The sequence below is a fragment of the Trichogramma pretiosum genome, unplaced genomic scaffold (assembly GCF_000599845.2).
Source record: "Trichogramma pretiosum strain Unisexual culture from Peru unplaced genomic scaffold, Tpre_2.0 scaffold6, whole genome shotgun sequence".
Classification (NCBI taxonomy): Eukaryota; Metazoa; Arthropoda; class Insecta; order Hymenoptera; family Trichogrammatidae; genus Trichogramma; species Trichogramma pretiosum.
The window spans coordinates 2,518,720-2,540,320 of NW_019641678.1; the positions used below are offsets into that span (position 1 = coordinate 2,518,720).

General features: G+C 36.2%; 5 protein-coding genes across 8 annotated transcripts; 3 read left to right on the forward strand and 2 right to left on the reverse strand.

The window, feature by feature from the left end:
- Nucleotides 1–2: 2 nt before the first annotated feature.
- LOC106657888 (tetratricopeptide repeat protein 21B-like) lies at nucleotides 3–6,206 on the reverse strand. Its single transcript, XM_014379584.2, has 11 exons — nucleotides 5,972–6,206; nucleotides 5,597–5,900; nucleotides 5,011–5,480; nucleotides 4,315–4,644; nucleotides 3,405–4,243; nucleotides 3,026–3,339; nucleotides 1,694–2,028; nucleotides 1,404–1,611; nucleotides 998–1,314; nucleotides 633–924; nucleotides 3–570 (listed from the first exon to the last, which is right to left on the reverse strand). The coding sequence occupies exons 1-11, from the start codon at nucleotides 6,158–6,160 to the stop codon at nucleotides 230–232; spliced, it is 3,939 nt and encodes a 1,312-aa protein (XP_014235070.1). The 5' UTR covers nucleotides 6,161–6,206; the 3' UTR covers nucleotides 3–229.
- Nucleotides 6,207–6,211: 5 nt separating this feature from the next.
- LOC111694083 lies at nucleotides 6,212–6,962 on the reverse strand. Its single transcript, XM_023460795.1, has 3 exons — nucleotides 6,689–6,962; nucleotides 6,489–6,595; nucleotides 6,212–6,418 (listed from the first exon to the last, which is right to left on the reverse strand). Exons 1-3 carry the CDS (start codon nucleotides 6,837–6,839, stop codon nucleotides 6,212–6,214), a joined length of 465 nt encoding a protein of 154 aa, XP_023316563.1. The 5' UTR covers nucleotides 6,840–6,962.
- A 234-nt stretch (nucleotides 6,963–7,196) lies between these two features.
- On the forward strand, nucleotides 7,197–12,526 carry LOC106657844 (serine/threonine-protein kinase PLK4). The gene is made up of 11 exons (XM_014379527.2): nucleotides 7,197–7,685; nucleotides 7,797–7,892; nucleotides 8,112–8,319; nucleotides 8,392–8,504; nucleotides 8,586–8,957; nucleotides 9,026–9,225; nucleotides 9,291–10,332; nucleotides 10,409–10,714; nucleotides 10,799–11,080; nucleotides 11,155–11,349; nucleotides 11,424–12,526. The coding sequence occupies exons 1-11, from the start codon at nucleotides 7,647–7,649 to the stop codon at nucleotides 11,607–11,609; spliced, it is 3,039 nt and encodes a 1,012-aa protein (XP_014235013.1). The 5' UTR covers nucleotides 7,197–7,646; the 3' UTR covers nucleotides 11,610–12,526.
- A 477-nt stretch (nucleotides 12,527–13,003) lies between these two features.
- On the forward strand, nucleotides 13,004–14,462 carry LOC106657910 (WW domain-binding protein 4). The gene has a single exon (XM_014379610.2). It carries the CDS (start codon nucleotides 13,067–13,069, stop codon nucleotides 14,234–14,236), a length of 1,170 nt encoding a protein of 389 aa, XP_014235096.1. The 5' UTR covers nucleotides 13,004–13,066; the 3' UTR covers nucleotides 14,237–14,462.
- A 1,480-nt stretch (nucleotides 14,463–15,942) lies between these two features.
- On the forward strand, nucleotides 15,943–21,250 carry LOC106657872 (neuronal membrane glycoprotein M6-a). Of its 4 annotated transcripts, none has more exons than XM_023460829.1 (4): nucleotides 15,943–16,065; nucleotides 19,633–19,952; nucleotides 20,036–20,186; nucleotides 20,266–21,250. In XM_023460829.1, exons 2-4 carry the CDS (start codon nucleotides 19,638–19,640, stop codon nucleotides 20,568–20,570), a joined length of 771 nt encoding a protein of 256 aa, XP_023316597.1. In that variant the 5' UTR covers nucleotides 15,943–16,065; nucleotides 19,633–19,637; the 3' UTR covers nucleotides 20,571–21,250. The 4 variants fall into 4 exon arrangements, with proteins under 4 accessions (XP_023316597.1, XP_014235053.1, XP_014235052.1 ...); XM_014379567.2 differs by lacking the exon at nucleotides 15,943–16,065 and adding an exon at nucleotides 16,264–16,359; XM_014379566.2 differs by lacking the exon at nucleotides 15,943–16,065 and adding an exon at nucleotides 16,416–17,009.
- The last annotated feature ends 351 nt before the right edge of the window (nucleotides 21,251–21,601 follow it).

A 21,601-nucleotide genomic window follows, 5' to 3' on the forward strand; every position in this document is an offset into this window, starting at 1 on the left:
AGCTCGTTCCGACAGAAAAACAACAAAAAATGAAAACAACTACACTCACATATAACCATACTACCTATATTTATTAAATTAACGAAAACTGGACGGATGAAATACATTCCATTACACTATATGCTATTATTTTCAAGTTCGTACAAGTGAGTTTTAATTGAAGCTTACGAGTCAATAAAAACGTAGAATGTAAGTACACAAAAAAGTCAAATCAAACCTATAATAAAATCTATGTTCGCAGATTGTTTATACTCTTTTCCAAAATGTCCTTTTTTATTCTTGGATAGTCGGGATTGGCTTTGAGTACCTGATTGCAGATCTCAATCGCATCGGCGAAGCGCTTGCTTTTGAAATTACAATAAGCCAATTTATAGCCAATAGTGAGCTTTTGTCTACCCCCGTAGCGCCATGCCAAGTCGTAGGACTTTGCAGCTTCTTTATAATTTTGCTCTTTTTCGGCGATAATGCCGGATATTTCGTGGGCTCTTACGCAAGTGGCATTATGCTGGATAACGCGTCGCAGCAACTCGCTGGCCAAGTCGTATTTCGACGATTGTGTGTAGATCTCAGCTGTGGACCAGAAGTACAAAAATAAGACCCAAGTGGCGTAAAATATTATAAGCCATACGAACCGAGAAGCGTCCAGCACTTTTCAAGGTATTCTGCATCCTCGAAAGTCCACGTATTTTTACTGACTCTTTTTAAATGGTTCCTGGCTCGAGGCTGCTGTTTTAATAGGATATGCGCGGTTGCCAAGCCCAGCGCCGGCCCAACATGATCTCTCAGTGATTCGTGATTCGCGAGCTCTGTACAATCCTGCAAAGCTAGCTCGACGTTTACCTTTTGCTTCGTAGCGAGTAAATAGAAATTACTCAACAATCGGTGAGTCAACTGCTCTTGTGGATTGCCTTTCGGATTAAGATCCTTCCAAATATCGTGCAAATGAGAATCAATGCGTTTTGTTAGATTTCATTGATGTAATAACAGATGAACTTACTTGCAGTAACCTTTGAGCAGTACTCAAAGCCATTCCTCGCGCGTCCTCGCTGCTCATTTCTTCGTCGATGAAAAGCTCGCTGGATAAAGCATTGGAATCGTCATCGGGATCGAGGCAAATCTCAATCATATTGTATATAGCTTGCTGACCCCATTCGAGATCTCGCCGAGCTGCGTTAAAGTTTTTCAATGCCGATGACAAACGATTCGTTCGCCAGTCCAACAAACCCGCGCAATAATAGTAACCGGCTTCTATCTTTCCCGATCGCATCGACTGCTTGGCCCTGTGCAGCCACTCGTCCAAATCGTCCACGTTACCTTTTAACGAGGATAATACAGAAAAAGCATCATTGGGCGGTCATTTTTCTACTAAATTTACCATATGATATATTGGTCGATAAACTAACCAGTTCTACGAGATACTTCGATGAGACGAGCTAGCGCGGTCCAGTAGGTCGGTTTTTGTAGCAATAGCTGCTTGAAGTGAAATGCTGCCGTGTCAAAGTCAACCTTTCGGAAAGCCAAATCAGCCATCATCACGCAAGCTGCCTCGTTATTTGAATCGGCATTCAAGAGCATTTTACAGTACTGCGTGCACTTTTCGAGTTCATTCATCTAAAAAACAACGATCGCAAATTTGCAATGCGCCATGCACATATTAAAACAGCTGTCATTGAGGTATTTGCAATAACCGAACCTGCATGTAGAGCTTGGCCAAGGAGAGGAGGGCTTTGACGTCGTTCGGCTTGTAGGTCAGCGCCTCCTTGTAGTGCTCGACTGCTTGAGCGTAATCTCTCATGGAGTACATGTGCTCGGCCATTGTGAAGCAAATGTCGGCAAGGACATTTTTTTGATCGAGCAAGTTGGGCAACAAAGAGGCTCGTTGCACGTAGCGCACTTGATTCTCTTTGGCCTCTTTTAAGGTCGACAAAGCACCCTTGATGTTGCCTGAGCGCTCGCGTACTTGCGCCAATAGAAGTAGCTGTTTACCGCGAATCTCCAGAGCTAGAATGTCATTGCTTCCTCGAGCTTCTGTAAAGTACTCTTAAAATTTCAGTATATGCGCCCAGTGGGTACATATATCTATTTTCTGTTTTCACCATACAGTCGGCGCATTAATTTATATCAAATTTTACACGTTTTTTACACAAATAGGTAGGAATTCGAAGGCCATTTTCCTTAATTACACGATAGCTGGTCATGCTACTCAATGCAGAGAATTACGACTGCTCAGAATAGATTAAGGTAGCTTCGAGCCCTTTAAAAATAAGAGCACGTGAATGAATTGAGTTGTATTATATCTCTTATACCGATATAAGTGCCCTATACAAATACATCGTCGATATAATTCTAGGACGTATTCAATGACCAACACACGTACTATATCAACGGACGTGATTTTGACTTTCAAAATAAGACTCAGCTGGACCACTCATCAATGGACTTTTACACTTTTAACTAGCTTTAAACTCATAATCTCCCAATAAATGAGTTCAAAAATTTAGTTCATTGACCTCCAAGCGTAAATTGAGCAACCGAAACAGATGTTCAGTGAGCATTGCAATCTTTTGTGATTATTTGACCAATTATCATTTTTTCTTCTTTTATTTACAACGTAAGAGTGATGGTGATATTGTTTTCACCACAACGATTATTTATTAAAATTTATTAGGGTGTCAATAAAGATAAACTATAAAAACCGTCATAACAAAAAATACTACTCGTGACACGAAAACCGGGCATTCATTTTATAGCACGATAAATTAAACATTTTCATCAAGTTATTTTCAATGCACCGACAACGTTTAGGGAACGCAATGCGCATACAGATAAAGAACCCAAGAAAACCATTAACCATCATATTGATTAGAAAATAAAAAAATTATTCGAATTCTTGAAAATTGTTCACCAATATCTTGGTTAATTGTACGAGAACTTTGGATAAAAGTAAACGATAAATTTGTTGGAAAATAATATTAGTTAAAAATCAAAGATGGTATCAAGTTTTTAATTTTGGCAAATATTTTACCGTTAAGGTCTTCAAGTAATGCAGCTTCAGCCTCGTCAAACTGCTTGAGTTTCATAAGCAGCTGAGCCATGTCAAGCTTTAAATCTTGGCAATCGTCTTTGCTCACTGCCTCTTTGTAGTACGCGATTGCTTTGGCATATTGATGCGTTTTTACGAGCGCTTGGCCCATCTTACGCGCAATTATTCGGTCCCTTGGCCTGTGCTGTAAAGACAACTCGTAGGCTTCGATGGCTCGCTCGGGCTCTTGAATGGACAAATAAGCGTCGCCAAGCATAGCGTTGGTTTCCGGTCCCGGGCAATTTGCCACCAAATCTCTAGGTCAAAAGAAAAGAAGCTCAAATGTCAAGTTTATTCGGTTATCCTGAAAGTGCCAACGAACCTGAAGCATTTGGCGAAGGAATTTCGATCTTTCCTTTCCTTCAAGTAGATCTCGGCCAATTTGGTATGAGCTTGCAGGTAGTAGCCCTCGCCGGGCTGTATGCCATTGAGCATGTCGATGGCCCGCTCGACGTCGTCCATTTTGACGCAGAGCTCCGCGTGGCCAACGACGATTCGAGCGTATTCAGGCCCACTGGCCAATTTGCCTCGGGCCTCCTCGACCATTTGGCTGGCCTCGGCAAAACGACGCAACGCCGCATAGGCCGATATGAGCTCCAGGTACAGAGTCGCTTGATCGGCCGTGGACAGACGAGTACTCGAGGGGTGATCCTTGACGCGAGATATAGCCAGGGCTTGCTCCAAGTTCTTGATGGCTGCCTCGAGGTCGCCGTTCTCCTTGGCCACCGTGCCCACGATCATGTGGTAGAGCGGATCGTCCCTCACCTTGAAGTTATAGCTGAGACCGACTTCGAGGGTTTGCGAGGCGCTCTCGTAGTGGCCCTGCATGACCAGTATGCGAGCCATCAGCAGGTGGCCAGCTGCGTTGGTCCGGTCGACCGAGTCGAGCAGTCGCTTGAGGGCGGCCGAGGCTCCCTCAAAGTCACCCATTTGCATCTTGACGCGGCCGATGGTCAAGAGGGCCGTGCTCAATCCGGGGCAAGCCTCGACGACCATCTCGAGCAACTTGGCGCAAGTGGCGCGATTCTCGTTGACGCTGCCCTCGGTCAAGCCGCTGCTGCTGCTCGGCAAGTGTATGAGGTACTCGTCGACTATGTCGAGGCACAGATCGGGCCTGAGTCGCTTCAGGTAATCGCTTCCGTAACACCATCCATCGACGCTCTGTGCACGATCGCGTGAGCAACGCTCGAATCTTAATTCGCCAAACTAACGCAAACTAATGACAAACGTACCTCGAAAGCAAAGCTAGCAGCTTCCTCGAGAAATTCCAGGGCCCGGCTACCCTTCGCTCGATACATCTTGGCGTAGAGTAGTTTCAATTCGGAGCTCTTAACGGCTTCGGGCAAATCGGCGATGTAGTCGAGCTGCTGACGCGTCAGATCGTCGCTGGGCAACGTTTTCGGATCGAGATCTCGCAGCTGACACCGCGCCAAGCCGATGAGACCGGCGTAAGAGCTCTCGTCGAGACGTACTGTCGCTCTGTACCAGTGCTCCGCGTCCTTGGCTTTACTGAGCCCTAAACAGACGTTACCTAGCTCTACGGTGAGCAAAGCGTTTCCAGGCTGAAACAGCAAGTTTTTTTATCCTTCCGGACCGAATGAAATGACTTGAGGAAATACCGAAACCTGCCCGAAACCGACATTTTTTAAACACTTTCTCGTATTCTCACTCGATATTATTCTGAAAAATATACATATAAACAATTTCGTTACAAAATAATCATTTTAGCCTGAATTCGGTATCTCCTCGAGCGCAATGTAATTTTAATATAGCTGTTTAAATCAATTTTCACATCATGTTCCACAATAAAATTTCTAAAAATAACATGATTTACCGTAGCTAATTTGAACCATTCTAATAGATCATAATCTACGCTTTTTTTTTATTTTTAGGTTGAGAAGAAAACCCGAAAGTAATCAATAACTTACGTTTTGCTGTGACACTTTATCAACTATTTTGAACAGTTCACTCAGGATCGTTTGATTTTTCACAGCTATTCCAGTGATGAGCTGTACGTTGTCAACAAACAAATCTATGTTCTTTGGCTCAGCCACGACGAGATTACGGAAGAATGTTTGAACATGCTTTACAGACTCGCTGTAGTCTCCATCTCGGCATATTACCACTATGGCTCTTACGCGAAATGCATCGAGATTATTACCTTCGAGGGACAAAATACGTCCTGATGTCTCTAGTACTTGATCCCACTCTTTCATAGCCAACAAATTGTTCATTTTTTCGACAAGCGGTATAGCAATTTTCGGATATCTCACGATTAATTGATTTAAAATAAGCATAGATCCAGAATGATCGCCTCGTAGTTCTCTGCACTTAGCAGAGCCAAGAAGAGCATTGAAATGTTTATTATTTTCTTTCAGTACTACTTCAAAAAAGTTTCCTAGAATTTTTACATCATCTAATTAGGAAAGTTTAACTATTCCTCATAGTTTTACACGCATAAAATGTTACTTTAACAGTGTATTCCTACTTTAATAAATTAAAAATTTTTATTACCAGGTTTCTGCGATGGATCTTTTGAAGCTAATAAACACCAACCCCTGGCCAAGAGTACATTTTCATCATCTGGATCAAGATTATATGAACGCTCAGAAAAGTCATTAGCTCTGTCATAATTTTCAAATAATAATGCAACCATTGCTGCAATTGATAATGCTAATGCGGTTGACTTATTTCTATCCTCTCTAATTTTTGCATCTAACTGTGCCATAGCCATTCTATCAGTTGTACCTTGATATTTGTACACATAACTTTGAATAAGTAATACAGCCAAAGCAACATCTGTAGTTTCATGAGAACCCTTATGAAAAATATAATAAAATTATTTTTTCAAAATTATATTAATTAAATAAAATTGAATAATGTACTTACAAGAGTGGAGCAGACTTTCAGTGCTTCATTGTTGTGTTTATTTAAGGCACAAGCAAGAGCAAAATAAACTTTCAATCTTTTGCTTAAAGAAAATGCTTCTGATGCTTTTTTGGCATGAGATAGCATATCTTTGTAATACTTTTTTTGGCAATACCATTGAACAATACTTTCATATTCTATTTCTTCCATTGCAATTTTGTAATGCAGCTCTTACAAACTAAATCATAAAAAAATATAAAATTATTTTTTTTCAGTTGTACTATCTTCTTGATCTAGAATAGCATCAAATTTTTTTTTATCATTCGTAAAATTTGAATTCTTAATTTCTGTTGGACCAACGACTTTTGCCATAAGTTGTTTATTTTTATGAGCAAGGTAATATTTTTGCGTATAAGAACAGGTCAGATACAAGTAATAGTTATTGTTAATTGCATAAGTAAATGCTGTCTAAAAATAACACATCAATCATAATTAATACTGATCATTTTTTTAGAAGATTGATTTCATATTCACATACTTTTGTCAATAATTTTGCAATACCTTGGCCTTTGTGTGTTTTTGGTATATTTATGGAAAGTAAATTCATAATTATTCCTTCAATTTTATAATTAAGTGTCGCTTGCTCTGTAAAAAAGTATACCATGAAACCATTGAAATATGACTAAAATAGCTGGAGTATTTGAAAAAATGGGCAAAAAAACTAAAATATTAACAAACTTTCTTCAATTTGAACATAAAAAAGGCGATTTTTAGGATTATGTTGAACTTCGTAAAGTGACCTCGAAAAATAATGTGGAAACTTGACTGGAGTGAGCAGCGATGAACAATTACGAATTTTTGTAAGATTTGAAATTATCATATTTCGCATAGTACTTGTAGCACCAACTTGCCTGTTTTTATTTGCTATTATAAAATATTTCTTTAGTAAAAATTTACGAAGGGTTATGTTTACGGCGTAATATGTACACAATAAGCGCGACGCACTCTTTGACATTCGACGAAGCAGTTGCTAAGCAACGAATTCAAATCAAAACACTAACATTCATTGACCGGTGCATTTCAAGCATTCAACAAGCAGTGCATTATGCATAGGTGCTGCTATCTACAGTCTGCACACTCTGTACTAGCTGCTAGCAAAATACATTATACATATAGACCATCCAAATTCGAAGGCGCATGCTCGCGCATTCGAAATTTGACAGTTGGAAACTTCAAACTTGTATCGAATAAGTATGATCTCCTACCAGTTAATGATATTTACCACTTTCCAGATATAGCACAGACAACTAATTGCACTTAAAGTATGCAGAAGTAAGAAGAGTCATTCTAAACAATCAAATGGCGATCGTAGTAACATTCGATATTACGGCATAAGTCCCTTGTCAACAAACATTTGAGATCTGCATATACATTGGCATGCGGCGCTTAACTTACAGCTCGTCAGCAAAGTTAAGATCTTCTAAGCCCAGCGACTATAGGTGGCCGCCGGCAAGAACACTGCGCTTAACGCAACTCGCGAAAATAAACACGACAGACGACTCCAACGAACCTCCGCGTAAATAGTGTGTACACCTCGACGTCTGTCCTCGGCTCAAGGCGTCTTTTTCAGAAATTCTTCCAGATGTCAATTTCCCAGACGATTGTGCATTTACCTTACTCGTAACATTGTACCGCGATGCCGGCGTATTCGTCTGGCTTTGGAACATCGATCGAGGTTAGCGTCCAATATTTTACCCGCGCAGCCAGTGTGTCATTTTATGAATACGAAAAAGTGTTTGTGAGTTTTGGATATTTGATAATAAATATTTGTGTATTTACTTTGCAGGATTACCAGTTATTTAATTTATTAGGTAAAGGAGGATTTGCATGTGTTTACAGAGCAAAATGTCGAAGAACAGGCATCGATGTTGCTATCAAAATGGTATGTTAATTAATTTTGATTAAAGAAATATTTTACTATTTATTACCTTTTGACCCATTTTTTGTTTATTCCCTGAAACGTGAAATCTATATTTTGTTGACACGTAATGGAGAATTAAATAGTAGTAAAAATAAATATTTGGGGACTGCATGAATATTCAATTTTTTTAATTTGTGACTATTGAATATAATATTTGTGATATAATATTCATATTCCCAGATCGACAAAGGGCTGATGCAAGCAGCCGGGATGGTGGGTAGAGTGCAACAAGAAATAAAGATTCACCAAAGACTGAAGAATCCATCAGTTTTAGATTTCTACACATGTTTTGAAGATAAAAACTATGTGTATATAGTTCTAGAACTGTGTCATAATGGAGAACTTCAAAGATATCTAAAAGAGCAAGGACCTTTGTCTGAACAAGAAGGTATTTAAATATAATTGGTCTAATTATTTGTATATTATTAGCAATACTTTTATAAATGTAATATTTTTCTAGCTGGTCGCATCATTCAACAAGTTGTTCAAGGTCTGTTGTACTTGCATTCATTTCAAATTCTCCACAGAGACATGTCATTGTCTAATTTGTTACTGACAAAAGATATGCAAGTTGTACGTAACAATATTTTTAATATATAAAATTGTGAGAAACTTGAATTATTATTATTTATTAATATAACCTATTATTTATAGAAAATAGCAGATTTTGGCTTAGCAACACAACTGTCCAGTCCTGATGAAAAACATTTCACTATGTGCGGTACTCCAAATTTTATAGCTCCTGAAGTAGCCACTAGATCTTCTCATGGTTTAGAAACTGATGTGTGGAGTTTGGGTTGCATGCTGTACACTCTTTTGGTTGGGACACCTCCTTTTGACTCAAATGCTGTTCAGAGCACATTGACGCGGGTAGTAATGGCAGATTATAAAATGCCATCACATTTATCTGAGAATGCTAAAAATCTCATAGATAGGTTACTGAAAAAAAATCCAATTGACAGGATACGATTGAGAGACATACTCAAACATCCTTTTATTACTTCAATCGATAAACATGGGACAAATGTAAGAATATTTTAATTGCGTAATGACTATCCTAGAAAAAGGATTATTTTTCCAATTGAAATTTTCAGAATAAAATTGGTTATGGAAGGTTCTCCGGGGATAATATTGATTCAGGATTAGGTAGAACTTTATCTTCAAATGGACATACACGCATCCGTTCCCGTTCTGAAGAACGCTCTGGTGCACCTGTAGCATACAATGGTTGCAGCACAAGAAGCGACCCTACGATAGATCCAATTCCTAGTCTACATAAGTCACAGAGCATGAGGTGCATATCCAAAACATTATTTATCATTATCTATAAGAAACTGAATAATAAATCAATCTATTTAGGCGCTCAGACTACAATAGAGACAATAATACGGACTCCATACTATCAGGAATTAATCTACCTCAACAATCTGGTCGGAGCAACAGTCAAATTCTTTTATCAGAGTGTGAACCTCCTATTCGACCGACACCTGTTCAGAGATACGATGATTATTACGATAATAACTATACTGGGGAAGAAAATTTACCTAGTGCTCGTTTACGTAATAGTTACGAAGATCACAAAGGACGCATTAACAATGAGCCGTTGTACGGTATCAACGGTGTACGTTCTGAGGTTTATAACAGTGGCCACATCAACCGTAATCACAGCAGCCATAGTGGTAATAGCGGTCATAGTGGACACAGCGGATACAGTGGGCATAATATGGAACACAACGCAGGCCACTATAGCAGCGGTGCGCGTAATGTAAACCATAGCGGGGGTCTAAGCGGTAACTATACTGCGAATCACAATGAAAATTACCATGACCAAAATGGGCCCTACATGAAAGAAAATAGAATACAAAATAACGTTCTTGAAGGCTATACTAATGTTCTAGATGGTCACGGTAATGCTCATCGTGAACCTTTCAAGAATCACGAATTCCGGCATACTAGTGAACGAAATAGTAGATCTTACGAAAGGTGCAACGGACACGACAGTGGATATAATCGCGCTATCAGTGGCCACGGTAGCGATCATAATCACGTGAAAAGCTCCAGCAATGGTATACGAATTGGGACTAATAGTGATGAACGCATTACCGGACCTAATAACGCTCACAGAGAAGAGCTTTATGGCGGAAACAGCGGAGGTTCGAATGGCAGTAATGGTGAGAATCACCGCCGTGCACCGAGTCGTGATCGCAATGGCAACAGTGGTAGTAGTAAACCGAAAGACAATCCAATTGTATCGGATGAGGTTGCTTCTAACAAGATGAAAGTACCTCCACTGTCTACCATAAGATTGCAACCTACGAGGCATAAAACAAAAAGTGCGATTTTAACGATTCTCAGCAGCGGTGAAGTTGTCGCTGAATTTTTAAAGAAAAAAAATAATCTCGTGAGTTTTTCATGCATTATTCATAGCTTTGAAAAAAAATTTGAAAATTAAAACGTAAATGATATTTCTTATTCAGGAAAGAATAGGCGAAGTATGGCGAGTGTCAGGTGATGGTCTTCGGATCATTCATTATAAACCACAAGAGGTAGTTGAACCAAGCCAACAGCCTCTGCCCTTACCCACGCGGGGTGCTGACAGTATGTTTTCTTATGAAAATCTTCCAGCAAAGCACCAACGAAAGTACGATTATGCTGCAGAATTTGTCAAGCTAGTACGCTCTCAAACACCCAAAATCACTCTATATACATCTAAAGCCAAATGCTTGTATATGGAAAATGGCCCACAACCAAACTGTGATACAATATTTTACGATAGCATTAAAGTTCGGGTTTATTTCATACTATTTCATTTTCTTTTAGGATTTTCAAAGATTAATTTAACGGTGTTTTATCTTCATTTTCATTAGGTTAGCCAATCCAAAGGTATTATTAAAGTTAAAGACAAACTTGGTTTGACATTTTCGGAAGCCGAATTGCCTACAGAGCTTGAAGAATACTACGACCATTACATCGAGTGTTATAAACGTTGTCAACTTCTGGAAGCGTCTCTGACTTCCCTTGAAACTGCCACAAGCCAATCATTTTTTCCGGCTATCATTGGTAGAAAACCCGTAGCTCCATTAAATGATAGTGCAGCGCCTCTGCTAGGCAAAGAAAATATCTTAAGAGATCCTTCAATTCGACCTGCCGTAATTTTTTTATAATTAAAATAGTCAAGAATATTATCAAATTTATTTTTTTCACTTCTCTGATCTCTTTTCAGATTCAGCAAATGCCTTCCTTCGATGCTACTTGCTCCATGGTCTCAACAACTTTAAACGTTCCTGCTAAAAATCGACACTCTAATCACTTTCTTGAATCAAAACCTGTGAAGGTTGATGTGCCTGGTATTGGTACAGGGGTTCAAATGCCCTCTGGAGATATTAGAATAGATTACAAAGATGGATCGGTTCTCACGGTAGGTTATTAGCCTATTCAGGCATACATGTTCATTTTTATTTTTCTATAAAATAATTTTTTCTGGCTATCAAGGTAATAACGAAAAAAAATGGAGATGGAATACTATTCGAAAGTTCCGACGGTAGCATTATTCATTATAATCCAAGAAAAGATCCGAAGGAAATGCCAGATATAGTAAAGAAGAAGCTGTCACAAGTGCCAATTGTAGTTCAGTATCTCGTGGAACCTATTAGGCCAACGCCTCGAAGTATACGTTAGTAATACTATTAAAAATATCGCGATCAATTTGTAAAATTTATAACTAGCGTGAGTTTGTAGTGTTGTCTGCGTACTACTATACTGTGAAAGATTAACTTTTATACGCTCTTTAGATTATTTTTTAACTTGATATTAATATATATTTTTTATAAGGGTATATTTACTTCGGAGATAATTACAAAAGCATTATTATTAATACTTAAGACACACATGTTATCTCTCGTGAATATTGATATACATATTATTTAGATATAATATATTTCTTCGTGCACCCTCTTTTATCGCTTGTTATGTTTTCTTGAATTAGTTTGACGTTTATTTCCATTAATGAATTTAATTATCTATGGAACAACTCGATAATTTCATGTCGATTGCTTGATTTTTAATGTTCTTTTATGTAAAGTACAGTGCTGTATCAACTACTAATTAATTGTAGTGATACTTAATAACCTTCAAGAATTGGTTAAACGAAATGATTGTTGTAGGAAGCGTTTGACTCCAAATAAAATCCGCATTAAACTTTTCGCATTAAACTTGTTACTAAAACATGTTATAATTTCATATAAAATAATCTTCTATGAAGAAATGTGTGAATGATCTTGAATGATTTTTAACGTACTTTTATTAAAACCAATATTAAGGTGTTTTTTTATGAATCTGTATATTTAAAATTTAATCAGGCCCTCTAAAGAGTATAAAGAATATACTAGCAGCATGTGAGTGGACCATTATAAAAAAATATAACTATCTACCTTAATTTTAAAGTACATGTAATTTTATGTGAAATGTTATATTTGACCAAGTAAAACCAATATAGACATCTATATTATTGTCATAGGGACGAAATTGCAGTCTCATAGCTTTTCTATTGATGAATAAATGTTTTCATTCTTACTTGATACGTTTAAAAATTTTCGTCAAAAATATCAGATGGTGATGCCAAAGTTAGCAATAATAACTCTAAATTCGTAATGACGATCTATAAATCAATAAAAAAAATCAATCATATATCGTTAATTTTTATAATTATTTTAAACATTCAAGGATTTTTTTTATAAAAAAAATGGAAGCTACAGCCAAGATAGAATTTGAAAAATATTTTTGGAAATTTTACTGATGAAATATTTTTCATTCGAGACGAAGACGAGGCTAATAATCGCGAGTGCTCTGAGGCTTTCCAATTTTTCGCTCATCAGGCACATAATCTATGATATTTTGATAAGTTCAAAAACCAAATTTTACAATAGATATTCATTTTTATACAAATTTCAATTTCATATGGGCACTAGAAACGCACGCGCATGATCGCTTGTGCGCGCGCATCTCCTTCTAGCAGACAGTCAGACAGTCAAGACTTGTGCTCGGCTCGCGCCTCGCGGCTCGCAGTGCTCGCACTTTCAAGCCTGTATCAGTCTAACTACGTCAGTGAAACAGTGAACGTGAATTTGTGAACGACCATGGCTGACTATTGGAAATCTCAAGCACGCAAACATTGCGACTTTTGTAAATGTTGGATTGCCGACAATAAACCTAGCATCGAGTTTCATGAAAATGGCAAACGCCACAAAGAAAATGTCGCTAAACGTATTAAAGAGAGTCACAAAATAGGTATGAAACAAATTAAACAACAAAAAAAGTTTGAAGATAACCTACAATCGATGGAAAAAGCAGCTATGGCTGCTTACATGAAGGATTTAGCTGCAAATCATACTGATATGTCTGCTCAAGCTATCATGCAACAAAAAAGTGAAAGTAGATTATCTGAAAAATCGTTTGCTTCAACTAATCCAAATCAAGTACCGGATGCTTCACCAGAAGCCCATCCAAGGAATGTTAATATACCTAAAGTAACTCGCCCTAAGTATACTGCTGCTGATGTAGATCCTTGTGATCCATTTGCTGCTCAAAAATTAGCAAAAATAGCTGCTCGTGATGCAAAAGCAGCAAAAAAAGAAGCGGCCAAAGCTAAGAGTGATGCTGAAGGTAACAAGAAGAATAGTAAAGGCAAAAAAGATTCAAAACTAGGTACAGGTATAGCAGTCAGAAAAGTTTGGTATGAAGTCAAGTCTCAAGGATATTCTTATTATTGGAATACTGAAACTAATGAAACTATGTGGGAACCTCCATTGGAAGGTTATATGTCATTAGAAGAACAAGCCGAAGAAGCCAAAGAGCAAGAATTGCAAGCAGAGTTGCTGAAAGAAATAGATGAACAAGAAAAAATAGAAAAAAAAGACTTGTTTGAAGAGCAAAGAGCAAATGCACTTCGAGAAAAAATGAAGCTCATTCGCAAACAAAATGAACAAAAACAAAGTGATGCAGATGTCAAAGAAGAGATACCTTATAGGCGAGATTACAGTGTACCAGAAAAACCTCAACCTTATGGTTCATGGACAGTTATAAAAACTGTTGAACAGCCAACGATAAATTGGCAATTACCAAAAGTAGAAGAACCAGAAGCACCAGTAATAAGTTGTAAAGACCCTCCTGTTGTTAAAAGGGAATTCAAAGAAAAAACTGTTACGCATTTATCTCTTGATGATAGCGATGACGAAAAGCCAGTAGTTTCTTTTAAGAAAAGAAAAATAAGTCAAAAAAATGTACGCAAAACAACATCAATTGACTAGTCGACATTTTTTGTAATTTAAGAAATGTACATTTCATTGTATATAAATTTCATTATATTTACTTTAAACGTTTAAAGTATCAGTCATGTGTACATCATATGTATTATATGTATAAAAAGTTAAAGAATCTAAGATTGTAAATATATTATTTAATAATGTAAATTTAAGGATCCAATTAAATTGAATTTTTTTTTAAATTAAATAAAAAAATTGATAATATCTTTATGTTTATATGCTACCATAATAAATAAATCACCTTCACGTTATCAAAATATAAAATCATAATAGCAAATACTTTAATAATTTAAAATAGTTGAAATCAAATTTTATTTTTAATTTGGCTATTACTGATTCAAATTTTGATTTAAAAAATTGTTGAATATTAGTAATATTTATTTGAATTGACACAAAATTTTGCTACCACTTAGTGGCTTTTTCAAGTTTTTGAATTATGTTTACTTGCTTAATTTCAATGAGTCAGTTTACAATATATTGCAAGTAGTTAATAAATCAATTGTTTTTAGAATGAATTTAAACTTTTGAGATAACGTACCGTTATATATATAACGTAACGTTAATATTTTTTTAAAGAAAAATTAAGGTATAGAAAAAGGTGGTAATACGAACGCCGTGTGGTAAACTCCACAAAATGGCAAACATCCGATATGAAACCGGAAATTTGATTTTGAGAGAGCGTGAACATTTTTTTTACTTTTTTGTTTAAACTAAATTTTTGACAATGTTATCAATGTTTCAGCACAAATCGATCCCCACTATTGGAATGATGAGCTTTGAACTTCCAAATTATAAAGTGCTTTGAATTCCAAATTATAAAGTACTCTTGATATTTTTCTCTCGTGTTAATGATTTTCAATTATTTATTAAGTCATGTTGACTTTTGGCGATTTGTTTATTTAAAAGCATTTGTTATTAACTGTTGAATACCTCGCGAGATTCTGATGAAAAACTGAGGGGTTTCAGTCTCCACGCTGACGCGTTATACAACATTCTGATATTGTTACTGTATTATTTAAAAACGTCTTATCGGAACATTTTCCATGTTACCGGATTCTTTTGATAATTTATAGAATCAAAAACATTTGCTGACTCCAAAATCACGGTTATCACAATATTCTGGCTTTCCGTATCATCTGGATGGCATAATTTTAGACAACATTATTGAAATGTGATACTTTTTGCAATAAAGTCCGGGATTTAATATAACGCTCAATTGTTAATTATTACGCTATAATACGATGATCAAAAGTACACTAGGATAAGTCCTCGTTTATTTTATTTAGCAAAACACGATAGTAATTAAAATAATTTATTTCTTTTAATTTTGTCACGCATATATGGTGCTAATATGCATTTAATTGAAAATAATTTTACCAGAATTGTAGGCGTTGGTTTATGGTTTGTGTTACGAATTTTCCAAATTTTTTTTCATCATTTAAATATGATGGCTATGCGCAAGCTGCGATTTGGAATAACCAACGGGTAGTTTTTGACATTTTCTAGATTAATTCTATAATACCTTTGTGTTGAAATATAGAGCAATAATAACTACAAAGTTAGTTAAACATTGGTTGGCATAGGTAGAGTCTTTACTGCGCTGTATTTACAATTGTAACATTTGCAAAACGCGAACGATATTGTAGTACGCAGTCATTTATTATACTTTCTTATTAAGCTGAGTTTAGGCCTTCAGACGGCACATCAATTGGTATATATATGGGAAATGTCAAAAAATGAAAATACAAAAAGTTCTCATCGTCTTTTAGCGATCCAGTAAAAAGGAAGAGAAATCAAGACGACTATTCGGAATCGTAAGTACCTAAATTGAATTGCCAAGCTTTACTGAAGAATTGCGACATAGCAAATGCTAATAGCCAGTTGAACTGAACGTAATATAACTGCCAAGCATGTAAATTCGAATGCCTCGCCGTATTCGGGCCGACTCGTGGCTAGCCCGTCCGTGAATAAAGAAATATTCTATACGGCTCACAGAGTCAGCAACTTTTGTAGAACATCAGGCAGTCTGCAGGGTGTTTATCATAGTAACAGCCACGTATCAAACACCTTCATAGTTACCTGCAAATATTACCTTGATCCATAGGCAGGTATGTACAGGACTCGTAGTATAGAAGAGAGGTGAATCTCTAAAGAGTGCGTGAAATGTAGCAGTAGTTTGTATGCGTTGTATGCAGGTAGGTATATAGGTATAGATTATGTGTAGAGAACCTACAGGACGTTCAGTGCGCAACTATAAACTCTGGTCTCTGGCGGCGTCAAGTGCACGTATTCGCACAATCCTCGAGCGAGCCAGTCGTCGTTAGCGCGTGAGTCGATCGAGTCTGGTTAAAGCGAGCGTCGGCGCTCATCGACATTATATCTACGGACTGTTGTGAGAGTTTCGTTTGCGTGTTTGTGCTTCTGTGCAATTCGATGTTCTTTGCTGACCGCTGTATTATGCAGTACATCTTACGTGGGTGTGCAGTGAACCTGTGAGCCAGTTCGAAGAGCGAACGCCGCCACCTGCTCCGAGCGCGCTTTCATCCACAGATATAGATATATAATATACCTACTATCGAATTCGTTTGTGTCGCTCGCCGTTGAAAGACAAGGTGTTGCCGCTGCGCCGCAGTCTCGGTCGCAAATCGACTGCAACTTTCATCTGGACATAGTCGCGCGGCAGCTCTCAGGGCCCGCGACTTTCTATTCTCTCGTTGGAAAAAAACAGCGCAACGAAGACGCTTTGTCGCAAAAATGGGTGAGTCCATGGCAGAATCGTATAGCACGCGCATAATAAGAAAAGTCCTCGTCATTTTAATGACTCTCAGATCAGACTCGCATCGTGTTTGTATACGCGTATACAACATATAATACATACGTACTTTTCTCTCTCTCTCTCTCTTTCTTCATTCCATGCGCAACGCATAACCCGAGACATCTTAGCTTACATTATAAATACAAGTCCCATACGAAACAAAAGGTGCAGCGTCTCCCCACCACTATTCCAGCCTTAGTTCTACGATTCAGACGGCGTCTAGTATTTATATAGGTATATATTATACACTCGCGTAAGCGATTGCATTCTTGAAACTGTACCAATACAATCGCATATGTACGCTGTTGAGGTTTATTTTATGGGATCGAACGTACAAATTGTTTGCGAGCTTTGTTAGAACTTTACATCACAATGATTTTCTGTTTGTTGAAATTTGAGACTGGATTATCACAGATATCTGTTTCGACGGTATTGTAATTGTTGCGCATTTACTATGATCGCAAATATTGATCAAACACTTTTTTACATATTTTTTTGTACATGTTGATCAAAGTATAAAAAACTAGTGTTAGTAAATTGAAAGCTCGCTAATAAGTTAAGACCAAAATCTTGTGAATTTGCTATGATCTTATCTAACATATTAGGTCAATGCTCCAACTTCACTGGGTCAAATTTACTACACTCATGCTCTCATTGTTACTTGCATTATCATAGACTGTTTATTGTTCTTCATGCTAGCGAATGCATTTTCAATATTTAGACTACGAGTTTGAAAATATTTTTTTACGAGACGCGCATAGATTATAATTAGTGATTAATTTTCGTTCAATTTATTCGCGTCGCGTTTAGCCTCGAACGCGTTTTAAATCAGGGCGCCATTGATGCCACAATTTAGTCGCATGGCAATATTAATTAACACGCTCTACTTTTAATGTTTAATTTAAATATTACATAAAGAGTTCAAGTATCATAGTAGTCTTTTATTGTTTCAAATAATAAAATATAATTTTCTCTTAAAATTTTCACTACTAAAGATGAATCAGAAAGAATTAAATATTACTGGATACAGTTGACACTGAGATTATCATCATAGAAATATGATAATTGAAATGAATCAAGTTCAGTTTATGATATTTCATAGATAATTACAAACATAGTATACATAATAATTTTAAGTATTATTAAAAACTTACCAATTCTTTATTTTGGGAAGTTTTATAAATGATATTAGCTTTTTCATCAAGATCCTGTTTTACTTTTATAATATAATTAATAAAAATAAACATTAAATTTTTTTTCACATTTTTAAAAATTTTCAAAAATAGAAAAGTATTGAATAAGATGATTACAACAAAGCTAATAAATAATAAACAAAGCTATTTAACTTCTTTAATAAGCTTCAATTTTGCATCATTCATTGTGATTATCCACATTCATTGATGACACATCTAAGATATTCATTCAAGTTATGATTACATCCCTGGAATGTTAATTATTGAAATTAACAAAAGGAGAAAATGATTTTTATGTCCAAAATAATTGTGTTGATCTTAATTAAGTATGAAAAATACATAGTTTTAAATAAACATAGCATGCTGTACACAACAGATGATCCAATGAAAGATAAAGAGTAATCTTATCAAAGTATTTCTTGAAATAGTGAGAGCAGTATTAGTCATCCACAGTACAACAGTACCCAGTTTCTCATTTATCTTCAATTTAGTGACTTCTTTTCTGCTCTGCTTAAAGATTGTGCTGAAATTATTTCATTTATATCTTTACAGAAATAAAGTTAATTGAATTTTTAGCCTTTGTTTTTTATTGACAAATCTAAGTTGATATATCTTTTTAAACAATGGGTAGAAGAAACAGACAAAGTTTTAGTGAAATGCCTTTAAGAAAAAAGTATTATGAAAGTGCCATGAGTGTTGATAGATTTTCTGAACATAGTTTGCATGGTGACTATTTGAATGATGCAGATAGTAAGTAATTTCAAATTAGATACAACTGATTAGATGAATATAAATTGTATATATATTATGTGAAAAGAGGGAGGGGTTTATTGAAACTTGGAAGCATATTTTACAAAGTTAGGTTAAGTTTACAACTGTACTTTGTAAACTTTTTAAAACTTTTAGCTAAAGTTTACATTGATATAAAATTCAAAAACAAAATTACAGAGTTTAATGAGTCTTATGTTAAGTTTTACGATATAGAATAACATTTAAGATTTTAATTTTTGTCGTAGTGGTCCTGAACTTGAATTGAATAATTTTAGAAATACTATGTGCAATAGTTAATTAAGTATTACTCAAGTAATTGTAAAAAAAGTTGAGTATTAAAGATATCTTGTGTAACCATTTACATAAATTATACTTGTTAATGAATCTTTATAGCAAGGAAAAGTATTATTGATGCACTTGATTTACGTTTTTCAAAAAGAAAGAGAGCGCATTGTTTACTATGATGATATCTCGACAAACTTTATAAGTACGGGAAGTCCGGTGTCCTGTTAGACCTTTTATTCGCGCTCTATTGGTTCAATAATTTCGAAAATGCATGAAAGCAGGCATCCAAATAATGCGAGTACTTCTTTCATTTGCAGGCAACATGTGCAAGGACTGTATGTCGCGCATTCCATATGCCACCCTGATTGCAACCATAATGTGCTGCATCGGGGTGGGTGTGTTTTGTGGCACGATGTACCGCGGCGCAACACTCGTTAGCCTGATGATCAGCGATGTCTTCCACATAAAACGCTTATGGCTCGAAGCCATTAAAATGATATTCGCGGTCATTGGAGCGAGCATGGCAGCTTTGGGTTTTATGATCCTGTGCGTCGGTTGCTTAGCTACTGGTGCCACAAGGACCAAAGTCTACCGTGCTTGGAGAACTAGAGTTGGTGGAAGGATTTCTTGCGCTTTTGTACGTCTTTTATATCTCGACTAAATCAAATCAATCAAAATTAATTAATGAAATCATTTATAAAAATGAATTTTATTTTGCAGTTCATGACCATTACCTACATCTTGCAAATCTTCTGGACGCTGATTTTTGCTTTCCTGGTCATCGCTACTTTTGTCTTCCACAATTTCTGTAAAATGTGCGACAATCCGCGCGTTAAAACTTTCGACCAATGTATTGACTTTACTCAATTCAGTAAGTTGAATGATATATTTTGATAACGTCTAAATATTTTAGAGAAATTTTGTATAACAGTGAATTTTCTCACCTCCAGATTTCATGTTTCCCAATGGTACTCGGGAAGAAGATATGAAGGTCTGTGGTCAGCAAGAGGTCAAACTTTTCTGCAAAGATTACTCTGAGCCAGCAATACTCATGTTCATTTTAGCGACCATCGCAACTATTTTAGTATTACTCTCGCTAGTTCACTTCTTAATGTGCTTATCTGCCAATTACGCACACATTCGAGACCATGAAAAGTTCCAGGAGTTGCAGGAAATGCAATATTTACAAGAAAATGTAGCACCAGATTCACCTCAACCGGGAATGGGCACTCTGCGAGGAAAAGATAGATTTTAGGATACAGCCCGCGAGATCTTCGTTATGAACCCCTCGTAAACAATTTAAAATTTCATTAGGACATCATTTAAATCGGCTTTAATTGTGATCTGTCATCATCCCATCGTTCTTTAGGACGCTCGCGCGTTCTCCAAGAAGCCGATGAGTCGACTATTTCTAGACCTGAGCGAGGACTGACCTTTTTTATTAATTAATTAATTAATTAATCAAGTAATTAATTAATTGATGATAATAATACATTTTTCTTTCGTGATTTAGTGTTATCGAATCTCAACCAGCAGGTAAATAATTAGTAAAATATCACTTTGTCATTATCCTGACCTTCACAGCTGTTAATTAATACATCGTATTGAAATTGATTATTTATTTTTAAAGAATAATTGAATGCGAATATCGAACTGATGCTCTTTTTAGTTGATAGCTGTGAAGTTTTTATCCGTGTAAAAAAAGAACTCTTGAAAAAAAAATTTATAAATCATTGTTGAAGTAGTTCTATAAATTCATGGTTTACGAAAAGTTAAGTGATGCGGAGTGAACGTAAAAATTAACTTGAAAAGATGCCAAAAAATGCTCAGAAACGCTCGAGTCCGTTTACGAGGAGAGTTAACTCGCCACTTGGCGATCGATCGATAGTACAACTATGTACGGCACTCATATTGTTATATCCTTTTTTATTTTGTTTTTTTTTTATTATTGATTATCGGAGAAGAGTCATGTTCGTCGCAAACAATGACTAAGTTAAAGGACTCCTTTGAATCGACGGTCACTAAATGTCTGAGTGCTTAATAATCGACTGGAGGATCTTGCGGGAACACACTATGCCGTCCATGGAACCGCGATTATTTTAAGTATTTACGCGCAAAATTATGAATGTCTCAATAATGAGCACTGATATAAATTAGATTATATTGTATCTAGGAAAAAGTTGTTTCAATGCTAAATGAGGGAGAAATTCGATTTTGAGTTGGTAACTAAACAAAAGAAATTGTAAGATCTTTATATCGTATAAATAGCGGTAATTGTAAAATTAA